This window comes from Zootoca vivipara, chromosome 3, assembly GCF_965207765.1.
Source record: "Zootoca vivipara chromosome 3, rZooViv2.hap1.1, whole genome shotgun sequence".
In the NCBI taxonomy this organism is placed as follows: domain Eukaryota; kingdom Metazoa; phylum Chordata; class Lepidosauria; order Squamata; family Lacertidae; genus Zootoca; species Zootoca vivipara.
Genome location: NC_142586.1, coordinates 79,409,731 through 79,424,521, shown reverse-complemented (window position 1 = coordinate 79,424,521; position 14,791 = coordinate 79,409,731). Strand labels below are relative to the sequence as shown.

The 14,791-nt window shown below is 43.5% G+C and overlaps 1 protein-coding gene across 4 annotated transcripts in view; it reads right to left on the bottom strand.

Annotated features, from left to right (window-relative positions):
- The window catches only part of CRIM1 (cysteine rich transmembrane BMP regulator 1), a 131,909-nt gene extending 119,688 nt beyond the window's left edge, over positions 1-12,221 (bottom strand). Inside the window, exon 1 of one of the 4 annotated variants that reach the window (XM_035108298.3) lies at positions 11,221-12,221. In XM_035108298.3, the coding sequence (XP_034964189.3) occupies positions 11,221-11,572 (352 nt within the window). In that variant the 5' untranslated portion in view covers positions 11,573-12,221. The remainder of the gene's footprint in view (positions 1-11,220) is intronic. The other 3 variants (XM_060272897.2, XM_035108299.3, XM_088666510.1) reach the window with 3 other exon arrangements.
- Positions 12,222-14,791: the final 2,570 nt, after the last annotated feature.

Below are 14,791 nucleotides of genomic sequence, written 5' to 3'. Positions count from 1 at the left end.
TTACGAAGGTCCGTTCGGAACGGATTAAATTAGGAAGTCGAGGTACCACTGTAAACAAGGTTGCGAACACACTTCAACAACACAACATGGAAAAAGAACAAGTTTAACTTGAAGCATAAAGGAAAGGAACAAATCAAATGGGTGTAACCATGCAACTACTATTCTTTCATAATTTCTGAAAAGATGAGGCCTCCCAGTAAAGCAACACAGAAAGAGATGATCAGCCGAAAGTAGTTGATGTAAAAATTTAAAATCTCTTTAAAAATATGTTTCAAAATACCACAGTATTTTCAAAGTTCAGTTCAGCAGGCTACCTGCTAAAAAAAAAACAGCAGTATGACCATTACTTCATCTCAAAAGTCAAATAAGTAACTGTTATGCACTCTCGAAGCCACCAAAATGAGCCTGACCAAACTGTAGGAGGCAGTGGAAGACAGGAGTGCCTGGCATGCTCTGGTCCATGGGGTCACGAAGAGTCGGACACGACTAAATGACTAAACAACAAGAATGCATTCTCATCATAAATCAAACATCTAAAAAGGCCCTCTGGTTTAAAATTTGTCAGACAAATATTTGAAGCCGTGTAAAAATTCATTAAATTCTTACAGCTTTTACTCCTAATGTAGGTTTGAAAAGTAATATTTTTTTTCTGGCTAGCAACAAAGGAAATTAAAAACAATATGTATCTAGTATATCTTCATGTGGAAATTGTTCCTTTAAAATGCAGATATAATGATGGAAACTTAAATGATTACTGCTAGTCCTCAACACAGTGAGACCAATAGCTTTAATTATAGGATAAGTAAAATATCTCTATTGAAATACTCAATATGAAATGAAATACTAAATATGAGAAATGACAATGAAGCCAGAGATGAAGAAACTAGTGATATGGAAACTGGTTGCTAAAGCTGAATCAGTGGTCAATCCTGATTAAATGCGATGGTGTAAATGTGACACTAAATGGAATTCTGGAAACGTCCAACATCTAGAAGTTATCCCTGATAGCTAAAATAATAGGACCCAACACTTATTACATTGTCAGTTCACTTTTGGAACTGTGTCTGTGAGGACTAGAAAAAACATTCATAGTTACCAGGATAAATATTCTAGATGCCAACCTCAAGTTTTTCAAGCAAACAAGTGTTAAAACCTAGCTTAACAATGTCACTGAGGTCTTCTCAGTTCTATACAAATCAGATATTTTGGGGGCAAATGTCTTACATGCTTAACAGATGAGATGACCAAATTACTTACAGTTACTTGCACTGGTTCCATTAATTTGAATGGGAACCATGTTTTCACACCGATCTCAAAGTGCAACTAACTTCGTATGGATCCAACTGGATATCATCAAATTATTGGGAATAGACAATAACACATTTTCCAATGTATTTTAAAACACTGATATATAATAATGCAGCCATTGTATTATAATGAAATGAGAATATATTAGTGAACTGAGATGAAGAATTTCACTTGCTTACTGATCAAAATGGAATAAATCCTTACAGAATTATACATCAGAACTTCAATTCACACTAATACAGCAAAAACTGATTTCAAGCATAGCATATGCTCTCCCCCCCTCTTCCAAGGACCTTAAATACTGCAGAGGAACCCAATAATGAGTTAGATTACATAATGGAAACCTATAGAGTTGGATCCAAGTTTCTATCTGCAAACGTGATCACTCTTGGCGCCTAAGTTTGCAGGGTCAATGTGAATACATAATTTTAATACTTGATACCCCATTCAAAATAGAAATCCATATAGCTGATCAAAGGTACTGCCTATTAATCTGCCTGAACCAATAGCCTGGCCCTTGGCTCCTCCCCTCCTATTAATTAGATCTCATTAACAAGTCCTGTAAATAACCACATGTCTGCTCTCCTATACCAAGTAAGCATCATCCTTGGAAGATCAAGGCAGGAAACCTTTGTAAGCTGGAGAGGTAATGATACTAGGAAAGATTACTGGGGGGAAATGTATCAGTAATTTTTTGTGGACAAGTAACTTTGTGGATTTGTTTCCAATACCTCGGGTTAAGAATTTAATTCATTCTGGAGGTCCATTCTTAACCTGAAACTGTTCTTAACCTGAGGTACCACTTTAGCTAATGGGGCCTCCCGCTGCCACCGCGCAATTTCTATTCTCATCCTGAAGCAAAGTTCTTAACCCGAGGTACTATTTCTGGGTTAGCGGAGTCTGTAACCTGAAGCATGTGTAACCCGAGGTACCACCCGAGGTGAGCAAAAAATGGTTATTATAGGGATTTGTGATAAGATGCGCTAAAAATAAACCTACATTTGTAGACTTATTTGTAAGGTTGCATTGTCAGTCAGTCACACTCCAATTCATAGAGGGTGGAGACACAGAGACAACAAGGCTTTATGTTTCAGCAAGTTTCAAGCAACTTCTTCCCTTCCAGAATTCAGACCAGAACCCTTTTACTTCAGCTATTAATTTCCACAAATTAAGAACATTTAGGATTGCAAACCTATACATGTTTATGTGGGAGTAAGTCTTCAATGGGCAGCCATTGTGGAGGTGTGCCACAGTACAGTACACAGTGTTGCTGCTGTGTTGACTGGGGGAATGAGGGAGGAGCAAGGCAGTGATGTGATGCAGGTCAAGCAACAGAAGCACTGAACTGTTTCCCCCACTGCACCTGCACCATGCTGAACTCCCCACAACTTCACCAATCTTCCTCTCAGTAAGCAAAGTGATACTGTTGATAGGTCAGGTGTGCTGCGGTGGAGCTCCACACTAGTTGCCCTGACTTACTTCTGAGTAGACATGTACAAGATTGTATTGTTAAAGACAAAAAAAGTTACCTGTATATCCTGTAATTAAACAAATGACTGTTTAACCCACACATTTATTTTTCTGTTCCTCCTTTATTATTTATCTTGCACAGCTAATATTTCATATTGCAACTTAAACAAAGCAGATATTGGTAAGTCATTTAAATGATGCCTGGTCTCCTACATTTGCCTCCCTTAAATGATACCCCAAAATCTGCTGTTTGAGGCAGGCTGCTTTCTTCTAATTAAAATGGCTAGCCTTGCACCTTGTACATTAAGTATTATACCAAGTAATTAGTACTTTCATACCTGCAGAACACTGAGCAAATATTAGCAAAATGCCAGTCATGACAGGCAGCTGTGGAGTGCTGGCTAGTATCCTGCAAGCATTTCCAAGAGATGCTTCCCTGCACAAAAAAACCACTTTCCAGTGGTTTTGGACAACCATTGTAAGGGATAGAGAGCATGCTTTATCCGCCATAAAACATTATTTGTAAACAAAGCACTTATTTTTTTCCTATATGAGGGCATATCAGACACAAGTTTCATAGATAAAAAGGAAAGGCACATTACCAAGCTAAGGCACAATCTTTTTATATCCCAGACCCAGACATTAAGAATCAAGTATGTCCTTTCCTCTGCAGTGTCCCTTTCTGCATTTTCCTTCTTGTTCACACAACAGCAAAACAAAAAGTGTGGAACTCTTGTTTCAGCTTTAGTTACACAGTACCCTGGTGTATACTGGGACCACTGTGTGGCTGAAATGACAAACCATGGCTAACTGAGCATAATCCTGGCTTGCTTGTATGTCCAATTCTAAGCAGTATCATTAACTATGCTTAGCGCCAACAATTCAAACTATGGTTTGGGAATACCCGCTTCTGCTAAACTTACTTTATTTTCTTTTTTCTTTTTTGCTCAAATTTAAAAATACCTGAACAGCGTACTTAACACTAAAAATAACAGCCAAAAACAACAGTACAGCAGCAGATGCATCAGCAGCCAGTAATTTAAAAATCTATCAGAAAAAAGTTCATAAGCAAGCATTTGAAAGAATAGATAATTGGTGCATGCCTTATCTCAGGTGGTAACACATTCCACATTGCGACAACACTGAAAGCAAATATTAGGACCTCTCAATAGCACTGGGGGTAATCTATGCAATGGCCAGGCAGGGGAGAGATGGTCTTTCAGGTAGCCTGGTGCTAAGATGTTTAGGAGTTTCTAAGCAAGAAACAATTTCACACTGAATCTGGTCTGGTAATATATTGGTAGCCAGTGTAGTTGTGTCAACAAAAGGTTTAATACATTGGTGATGGTTGGCTCTTGATAGTAATCAGTCTTGATATTATCAATACATGGATCACTGTGGCCAGATCATCCCTGTCCAGGAATGGCTGTAGCTGCTATACCAGCCAAATCTGATAGAAAGTACTCCTAGCCACTGAAGCCGAAGATGAATAAATGAGAAGACCCCAAAGATGAACCTGCTATTTCAAAAAGAGTATGCCTAGTAAATGTCTCACTTCCTGGACACAAGAACCAAACACCCAAAGGGCTCTATCTGCCAGGATTCAATATTGGTTTATTGTCCCTCTTGTACACCACATCCAGAGAAAAGCTCAAGCCTTGAGTGTCCACTTCTGAATCACAGAGAAATAGAGCGAAGTGTCATAAGCATAATTAAGACATTGCACTCCAATTGACTGCTCCCAGTGATTTCATATAAATCAGGGGTGGCCACCTCCCAAGAGACTCTGATCTACTCACAGAGTTAAAAACTGGGAGTGATCTACCCCCTTTTGGGGGGTTCAGGTCAAAGCTGTTGAGTTTTTTTAAGGGAAGCCCTGTTTTGGGGGGGGTTAGGTCAAACTTGATGAGCTTCTTTTAGGAGGGAGGGAGGCCCATTTTTGTTTAGGGGTTCAGGTCATAGTTCAGCTTTTTTTAGGGAGGAGGAAAAATTTGGGTGAGCTTTTTTTAGGGGTGCCAGTGATCTAGCAGTATTCTACCACAGACATCCAGTGATCTACTGGTAGATCACAATCTACCTGTTGGACGTGCCTGATATAAATAGTATTGGGGGCAAAGTAATGTGCCTGGGGTGGGTGAATGTGTGAGAGGGAGTACTATTCTCTGGAACCAGTCCTGCAGTTAATAGCAGAATCTCTAAAGAATAGTGCCTTCAATCCCCAGCTCACAAAACCAATCCAGGATCATACCATGGTTGATCATATCAAAAGCCACTGATCTCACATTGACACCGGATTGTGCAACTACAACAACATAATCATATATTTTATATCTTTTAAGCTGTCTGCATTTTATTCAAGTTGGTTTTAATTTTTGTAAGCCACCTTGAGTCCCAATTCTGGGGGAAAGGCGGGATATAAATATTACTGTATAATAATGCACAAGAAAGCAGCAATTAGAACCTCCAGATGAAGGGGATGTAAAAGGCTAAGCCTGAACATCTCAGTCTGGTTGAATACTCAAATCTCAAAATAGTTCAGAATACTGCAACGATATTCACATAGAAGCAGCACACAGAAGCTTAAACCAGATTCACTTCATAGCAAACAGATTTGCCTGAGCAGGCTACCACATAATCCTGCCAGTTTTGTTTTTAAAAAATGATACTGCTATTCTTGAGCAAAACTGTAGCAACAGTCAGTTGAGGTATCAAACTGCAGTCAGTTACAAAACATTTAATGAAGTTAACTTACTAAATCCATACATCTTTTATATCCCAGAGTACTTCTTTGCAAATCAGTATTCATGATAAAGGTGCTGCATACAAATATAGCCTTTGAAGTTTAACAAGAAAAACATGCCAAGGTGTCAAAGGTAAGAATGAAGGCATTTTCAACAAACTTTACAGTACTCCTATCTTCCGTGAAAATGTTTATTGTGGTAGTAAACTAAGAATCTCCAATATTTTGCAGTATCTCACTCAACTGTACTTTCCTGGATTGTTTAAGGAAAGTCATGAGAAAATGATATTAAAATGACAGATCAGTGTGGAGAATCTTTTTCAGCCCAAGTACTGCATTCCCTTATGGGGTTGGGTGGGAACAGAGGCAAAAAGTAGGTGGAGCAACAGACTTTACTTTTACCTTTTTGTTAGCTTACATTCCAGTCACACAAAATTCAGAGAGCTCAGCACACACACATCCGTCCAGGCAAGCAAGAGGCATTAACATAGTTAAGTGCTTTTGCTTGGCTGGAATGTATCCTTGAGGAGAGCACAGAATAGGGACAATGAGGAGTATGTTTTGGAGAAAGGCCTACAGAAGAGAGACCTGAGGTTCCGTTCCTGTTATAAATACTGCTTTTGTGACAGTATGAAGCTGATCACAAACATCTCCTACAAAAACTAACACAATTCATTAACTGTAAACTAGAACTCATTTACAACCAATGAAGCTGAATGTTCAAAGATTCATGACAGATAAAAGTAGGTGCTTCTTCACACATAGTTAAGTGCATACTGTAGTTAAACTATAGAACTTGCCCCCACAGCAGGCAATGATGGTCACCAACACAGACAAATTCAAAAGAGGACTAGACCAGGGATCCCCAGCCTGCGGTCCACAGAGGCCATTTAACCAGCCCACAAGCTGCCCCCGAACTGAGCTGCCTGCTCAGCGAGTCCCCACATGCTGCACTAAAGCGGCGCAGTGCGGCACGTGACTCTCTTCCGTGCTCCAGAAATCGTTTCTGTGCATGCCCAGATGCCAAAAATCGCATCTGCGCATGCCCCGATGCCGAAAATAGCTTCTGTGCAGGCGCAATTTCCGGTGTCGCGCTGCACCGGCCCAGCCCACGGAGGATCTCCGTAGCAGTGATCCGGCAAGTGGCCAGTAAGCCTTGCCGACCCCTAGCCTAGACAAATTCATAGAAGAGAGGGCTATGGAAAGTTCCTTGCTATGATGGATCTGCTCTGCCTCCACAGTTGGAGGAAGCAATGCTTCTGAATATCAACTGCTGGATACCACAGGACGGGAGAGTGCTCTTGTGCTCAAATCCCACTTGCAGGTTTCCCACAGGCATCTGGTTGGCCACTGTGAGAACAAGACGCTGGACTAGATGGGTTATTGACCTGGCTCCTCTTAACCTCTTACGGAAATTTAGCATAAATTTAGGAAGCTATAGCATTCAGATCCAGGGAACCTGGGACACTTATAGAGCAGTAGCCATAGATGTGTTATTTTAGAATGCTTTATATGGAAACAAGTAGTTTGATACTGTATATTATTAATTTATTACATTCATATCACAGGGAAGATAGGAAGCTGCCATATATTGTTGCTGACCATAGCTCCATCTAGCTCAGCATTGTCTACAATGACTGACAGTAGCTCTCCAGGATTTCACACAGGAAACATTCCCAGCCCTACCTGGTGATGAAGAGGATTGAACTTACACACAAAGCAGGTGCTCAACCAGTGAGGTAAGTCACACAAAGAGACAGTGCCTGGAATAAGGTCACTGAATGAGCTTTAGGCACCTTATGTTAATCAGGTGCAGCAACTTCAGGAATTCATCACCAGTTATTCCCCTAATAAAAGTAGCACTGCTTAAGAAAAAAAAAAGCTTTATGAACTTTTACAGAAGTATTGGAAAACTACATTGACTAGCACTGTTATAGAAAGGGTCAGGACTAAGTTGAGTCCATGACATGCAAATATGCCAGAAGGGAAAGTGAAGGTTTACACAGTTGAAAGGAAACCAAACTATTTCTAAACAGAGACCTCCCAGAGGAATATTGCCAAATGTTATAATAGTTTCCAGGGCAAATACTGGAAATAGTTTAAATAGTAGTTTATGTCCCCTAACCAAGGCCAGCATGGATAATGATCAGGGATAACAGGAGCTGAAGTCTGGAGTGCTACAAGTTCCACACTACTACTTTTATAGATCTATTATTTCACAGCCACCCCACCAGCAAAGCTCAAAAAACTGCTTATTGGCATCACATACATGACCCGATTACATTGGAGTGTCTCTCCAGTTCAGCACCAATCTTTTCTCAGTAATTAAAATGGTGTCAGGGCACCATTCTAATGCAATGCATCTGCTGTCAATATTGTTAAAATAGTTTTGAGTTGTTCGCTGCTCGTTACTTATATGAAGGTTTATGAAATTAGTTACATGAGTTCATATGGTACTTTACCACAAAGGGATCAAGACCAGCAGAATACCAGTAGCATTACATCTTTCGGCAAATAACTGTTGAACTATGGAATCCTAGCTAGAGCAATGTTAAAACGGAACTCCACAATGGTGAATCTAGGAAGCAGAACACAGAGTATAGCTACAGTATAGTAGCAAGAAGTAGTCCCAGTCCTGAATGGATATTTTTCCAAAATCAGAACGCACACCTAATGCTGTTATATGAAATGTTATGTAAATATATAAAATAAATTTTGTTTTCTTCTGAGAACATTTAAATAACACCCTTATTGTTAAGCCACCATGACATTACAAAAATATCAGTCAGCTGCTGTGTTTGCTTTATTCTATTTAATACATACTGCTTTCAGAAGATTTGAGATAACAATTTGCCACTGCAGATTAAACCATGATCCATATTAATAACCACTGGACTGAGAACACATTTTTGGCTGTGTCAGTGTTTTTCATGAACCCATCTAAAAGCTTTAAACAGCGTTCTACATTGTGACCAGTAGGGGTCGTTTCAGGATAAAAATTCTATTGTAAGAAAGACTGAAAAGAGAATAGATTTGTAAAAATGTGAAAACCTACTCTTTTGTGGCAGATAGGCTTTCATCTACAAATGATATTCATGTCAAGACTGTTCCCAGTAAAGCTTTGTTGTATCAACAGATGAAAAGAAACGGTAAACTCAACCACTGGTCCCAATTCAATTGCTGGAATCATTAACAGATTTTAGCTCTAATATTTTTATGTGAAAGCTCAAAATAATCTTATGAATGTGTTGCCAAATTCAAAGCTACTAAGACTTCAGCCCAACTCGTGACCAAAAGCTTCAACTATGCATACTCATGCAGCTAAGTGATTTATATGGCAACAGTTTTGCTAATTTCTGTAGACTGTTTCTGTGGGATAGTTGGAACTGGGACAGCTGGGTCTAATGTCAAGTCCACCACTAGCTGAAGTCTCCTCTTGAGAGACTATCCATATTATTTTCAGCAGGGGAATGCCAGATGTGCTTTCCATTGAAGTCCAGCATTGCATCACTTCTAAAGAATTATAGTTCTCCTAAAACTGCCAGAAAGCTCTAGACTGCTATACATTAGAGGCGGCAGTGTCAAAGCATTATAGGAAGTTTTCAATATTATTTCCGTCTCATATAAAAATTAAGGTGTAATTACACGGAAAACATGCAACATCTGAATGGAAGATCATGAGAGATTTTATTCACAACTTAATATGCTTCTATGATCCTCATATTTAAACTCTCCCCATACAAACATGTAAAGTAACTACAACTCCAAACAGTTGCCAAAGCCTGACAGATTCATGCCGATTCTCATCATGTTCAGAAAACCCAACTGAAAATGTGCAAAGGAGAGCTAACCTGTACAGAAAATGACATCTTATTTATGTCATAACCAAGAGTAGTAAAAGTAAAACTAAACTATGAACAAATGTATGTACCAATTGTTAAGTTTAAATGTCATTTGGGGGGATACAAGGGCACTAGCTATCTTTAAACAGTTGGAGTGTGCGCTTTTTTGTGACTTTACTACCATTCTTCAGAGGAATTCCTGAACTCACGGCTGCTCTCTAGTGGATCTACAAAAATCATCCTTGTTTTAAGTTACCAATGATAAGGGAGGGGGAAGACAAAAGATTTCCATATAGATTTTGATTCTCATCTGCACTATAGTATCTCAAACTTTCCTAATGTTTGAAGAGGTGAAAATGGATAGATAGAACTTTCTCATGCCACTTACACAACTATCAAGCAAAATATTCATATACTGTATTTCCAATTATTTGACTCCAATCTATTATGAAGAAGACTAATGTACAATACAAATTATAGCCAATTGGATTGCCTCCTTTTCTGCATGAAAATGAAAGGCAGACCCCCCCTCCAAATGATGGATAAAGTGATAGGTATAAGCATTTTAAACATTTCAATAGATGGTCTCACCCTTTGATTCTTTACTGATTCAAGAATTCTCATTCATTACTGATTACAAACCGTTTGAATTCAGAAGATTAAAAAGACAAGTGTCAATCTGACTTTTCAAAAAACATATGAATCAGGACTAATGGGTAAGCAATATCATCCAATTATGATATAAAGCTACTCTTATCAAATATTGTCTGCATGTTGCAATGTTTCTGAAAATATACCATTAAAGAAAAATTATGCAATTATGATAGCTTTCAAAACTAAAATTGCAGAAAAGTTGGATTGCTACATGACAATCAATAGCCATCTGCCTGCACATCTGGACTGGGGGGAAATCAAGACACTGACGACTGTAGCCCTAATTGCGCCTACTAATATACAACTCACACTGTCTCACTACTACCGGTAGGTGGAAAACATGGTTAGTAATGGGCTACAAAAACAGGTTGAAAAAAGAGCAGACCAACCAAAGCCAAAATCGAACGGTTAGGACCAGAGATACCGGTACCTACATTTAAAAAATAAGGAAGAACGTATCCCGACTTCAGAAAAAAAACACGCTTTTTATTTCCATGCCCTAGTTCAAAAGCCACTTTAAAATTCACGACCGTTGGGGACAATAAGCAAAGGGAGAGGAAAATGTAAAGGACGAAACAGAAGAGGAAAACGCAACATCCACCTTGTGAGGGGGAAGCAATAGGTTCTATACCGGCAAAACACACGCGTGCACATACTACTCTGAGCCACTGTAGCAATAAAGAGAGATACCGTCTCTTTGGTTTTTTTTAAAGCAGTGCACATTGGGGGATGAACACCTGCATATGATGTGGGCAAGTATGGAAAATAACTATGAGGAAAGCCGGGTTGGGGGGGGGGCAAGAGTCAGAACATGCAATCGACGGAGACAACACGCCACACTTGGAAGCCCCAACCTTTCCTTCCAATATACCTACCAGCTTTCACGGTACATGCTGCCAACATTTCACACTACGTATCAGTGTACTGAAAAAATGGAGTGGGGCTCGGCGTGGGTGGGGTGGAGAGACCCCCGAAGCACCAGAATACTTCCAAAGTGGGGACTGAGAAGGACCCCAGTCCTCCCCGCCCCACTTTCCTCCCGGAAAGAAACCCCCCATCCCTCTCTCCGCCGCCGCCCCCCAACCTCCCAAGACACGCGCTAGCTCTACGCTCGTCGGTCCGCGCCGGGGCGGAGAGACTCCGCGCCCCTCTGCCTGGAAGGAAGAGGCGACCGCCCGCCTTAGAAGGGGCTTTTTGCCTTGTTACCTTCGCAGACGCCCGCTTCGTACTCCGTGAGCGAGTCCCCGTTGAGCGGCGGGCGGATCACGCAGCGCAGCCCGCGGTCGCAGGCGCCGTGCAGCCCGAAGAAGCCCCCGCAGCTCTCGTTGCGCTGCCGGGCGCACATGAAGCAGCAGCCGCAGATGTCCATCACGACGCCGCCAGGGCAGTTCTTGGGCTCCTCGCAGCGGGACTCGTCGCAAGGCAGGCACACGAACGCCCGCGTCCCGGACTCCCCCAGGAACACCAGCGCCAGCAGCAGCTGAGGCCAACCCGCCGCCCAGGGCCAGCCGACGCCGCCCCGGCGCCGCCGCCCCGCCGAGACCGCTGCCAGGTACATCCCGGCCAGGGCCGAAAAAGCGCCCCCGAGTCCGGCAGGGAGCAGCCCAGCCCCGGCTGCCGCTCTTGTTGCTGCTGCTGCCGCGGCGGCAGCGACGGCGACGCCTCAGCCGCCTCTCCTTCCCCGGCTGCGGCCCCTCGAGAAAAGTTTCCTCAGCGGCGGCGAGTCCAGCCAAACTTCTACCCCGGGCGGCTTCCCGCTCCTTTCGCCGTGAAAAAGCAGCCTTCCGCCCGCTCCTCCTCGCCGGTACCTCCGAAGCCTGCGGTCTTCCCTCAGTGGCCCCGCGCGCGACTACGGCGGCGACTACGCAGCTGCTATAACGGGCGCCAGAGAGAGCACGAGACGAGCCTCAGCAGCTCCACCAACAAACTCGCCTCCCGAATCCGGACTCTTTCGCCGCCTCAGACTCCTCACAAGCTCTCCTAGCGCTCCGCCCCGCCTCAGCGCCCATATCATTGGGTAGCGGCGCGCCTGGCTCCGCCCCGAGGCTGCTTTCGTTCCCGCGGATTGGACCGCTCGCGCCGCCCCTCTCTCTCCCGGAGCCTTTTCGCTCTGTTGCATGAAAGTGGGAGAGGCGCTGCTGCTGCAGCTGCAGCTTGGGCCCCACGGCGGCTGCCTGCCTGCCTCCCCTCCCCTCCCCTCGCGCTCTGCCCCTCCCCTGCCTGTGGCGCTGAGTTCTCAGAGGCGGGCCCGGAGAGCGACCAACCGGAGGTCAAGCGACATGCCCAGCCAGTCCGGGAAAAGGCAGTCGCGGGTGGGAGGGGCCCTAATTAAATAAAGGGCAGCACTGATTGCAAAGGGGAGAGGTGGGGAAGCGAGGCTGCGGGCGCGCCTGCACTGAAAGTCAACCTGGAGGCTGCAAATCCGAATGCGGGAAACTAATTCCACGCGGCGCTTCAGTTCGTCACTAGTTCTTCCCAGCGCCTTCCTGGCTCGAAAGCGCAAAGCGAGAAGAAAAAGAAGGAAAGCTCGTGTATCCCAGAATGCCAACAATAATGTTATTCAGATGAAAACATCATGCTTGCAAAATGCTCATAAATTCATGATGACTTTGGAACACCATAATAAATATATAATTGGGGGTGCCCACCCCAAAATATGATCTGAGCCAGGGCAAAGCACACACCCAAGGCTTCTCTGCTATATGCCAATAAATGTGGCCCCCCTCCCCAGAACTTCCTGACACAGACAAGGGTGTGCACATTGAGGATAGTCAACAATAGCCCAGATACGTGGAGGATGGCTACTCCAAAATGTGCTTTGGGTCAGCATAAATCATAGATACATCTTCTAAGCAAACAAAATTACATTTCCACATACCAATGGATCCAGCCAAGCTCAGCTGCCTGCAGATGCATGGTACTGTACAAACAAAGGCATCTATGCTATGCACACCAGTAACGGTCAATAAAGTCAATCCTGTTTAGTGGGAGGCGTTCCACAGGGCAGGCGCCACTACCGAGAAGGCCCTATGCCTATTATTATTTATTCAATTTGTATACCTTCCTATACCCGTAGATCACAGGGCAGTTCACAACATAACATTACAAAAACACAAAATATATAATAAAGACAACCCAATTACCCCCCTTGTTCCCTTCTCACCAGAAGGTCCTCTGAATTGGACCTCAGTGTCTGGGATGAACAACGGAGACAAGATGCTCCTTCAGGTATACATGGCCGAGGCTGATTAGGGCTTTAAAGAAAATTAGGGCTTTAAAGAAAATAAAAAAATTCATTCCAGCAGCACCTTAGAGACCAACTAAGTTTGTCATTGGTATGAGCTTTCGTGTGCATGCACACTTCTTCAGAAAGTGTGGTATCGGAAGAAGTGTGCATGCACACGAAAGCTCATACCAATGACAAACTTAGTTGGTCTCTAAGGTGCTGCTGGAAGGAATTTTCTTCTTTTGTTTCGGCTACGTCAGACCAACACGGCTACCTACCTGTAACTAGGGCTTTAAAGGTCAGCACAAACACTTTGAATTGTTCTCGAAAATGTACTGGGAGCCAATGTAGATCCTTTAGGACCCATGTTATATGGTCCAGGCGGCTGTTCCCAGTTGCATCTGGCAGCTGCATTCTAAATTAGTTGTAGTTTTGCAGGAGTCCAAGCAGGAGATAAACAGAGATACATAGGGAAAAATAAGCACCTCAAAAATAAGCACACCAAAATATGCTTTGGGACACCACTAACCATACAGGATTACAGTGGTACCTCTGCTTACAAATTTAATGCGTTCCGAACACACATTTGTGTCAGGAGTATGGGCAGGAGTCAGGCTCTGGGGCCTGTAGTGCTTTGCAGGACTGGGGCATGCCTCAACTTGTGCTGGAGAAGCAAGGCGTGGCCACACAGGTGAAGTCCTCAGCTTGTGCTGGAGAGGCAAGGAGTAATCACCCAGGTGAGGCCACTTGAGATCTCACTGCACCTGGTGGCAGGAGCTGGGAGGGATAAAAGCCCAGCATTTCCCTTCAGCTCTTTGCCACAGCAACGCTATCCCTGCCTGGTTGCATCTGGCCTCCTGTTCCTTGGACCCTTGCCTTGTTGCTGCCGTGCTTCTTGGACCCCTGCCTCGCCTTCGCCTTGCTCCTGCCCCGTGGACCTTCGCCTTGCTTCTTGTTCCTGGATCCTTCGCCTTGCCCCTTGCTCCTTGGACCATTGCTTCGCCTTCGCCTTGCTCCTGCCCCGTGGACCTTCGCCTTGCTTCTTGTTCCTGGACCCTCGCTTTGCCTTCGCCTTGCCCCTTGCTCCTTGGACCTTCGCCTCTGCCTTCGACCCTGCTTCTTCACCACCATCTTGCCTCTGGTCCTGACGCCTGCCGACCGGACCGTGACAATTTGTAAGTCGAATCCCATAGGAATGCATTGGGAGAAAAAATTCGTAAGTCGAAGCAACCCTATCTAAAAATTCGTAAGTAGAAAAAATCCTATCTAAACCGCATCCAAGATGGCGGACGGAGCTCCATTTGTAAGTAGAAAAATTCGTAAGTAGAGTTATTTGTAAGTAGGGGTACCACTTTATGTACAGGATTTGTACACTCTTGTACACTGTTTGCCTAGTCGCTCCCTTTAGGTGCAGCTGGATCTTATTTCTACTGACACTCAGAAAGGAGGGTGGTGCAAGTGAGCAAGCAGTAGTGGCTTCTCCTTTCAGCTGCCATTCACATGTGTCCACTGTGGATGGAAGGTGAGTGAAATGGTGTTTTAAAAGAGCAA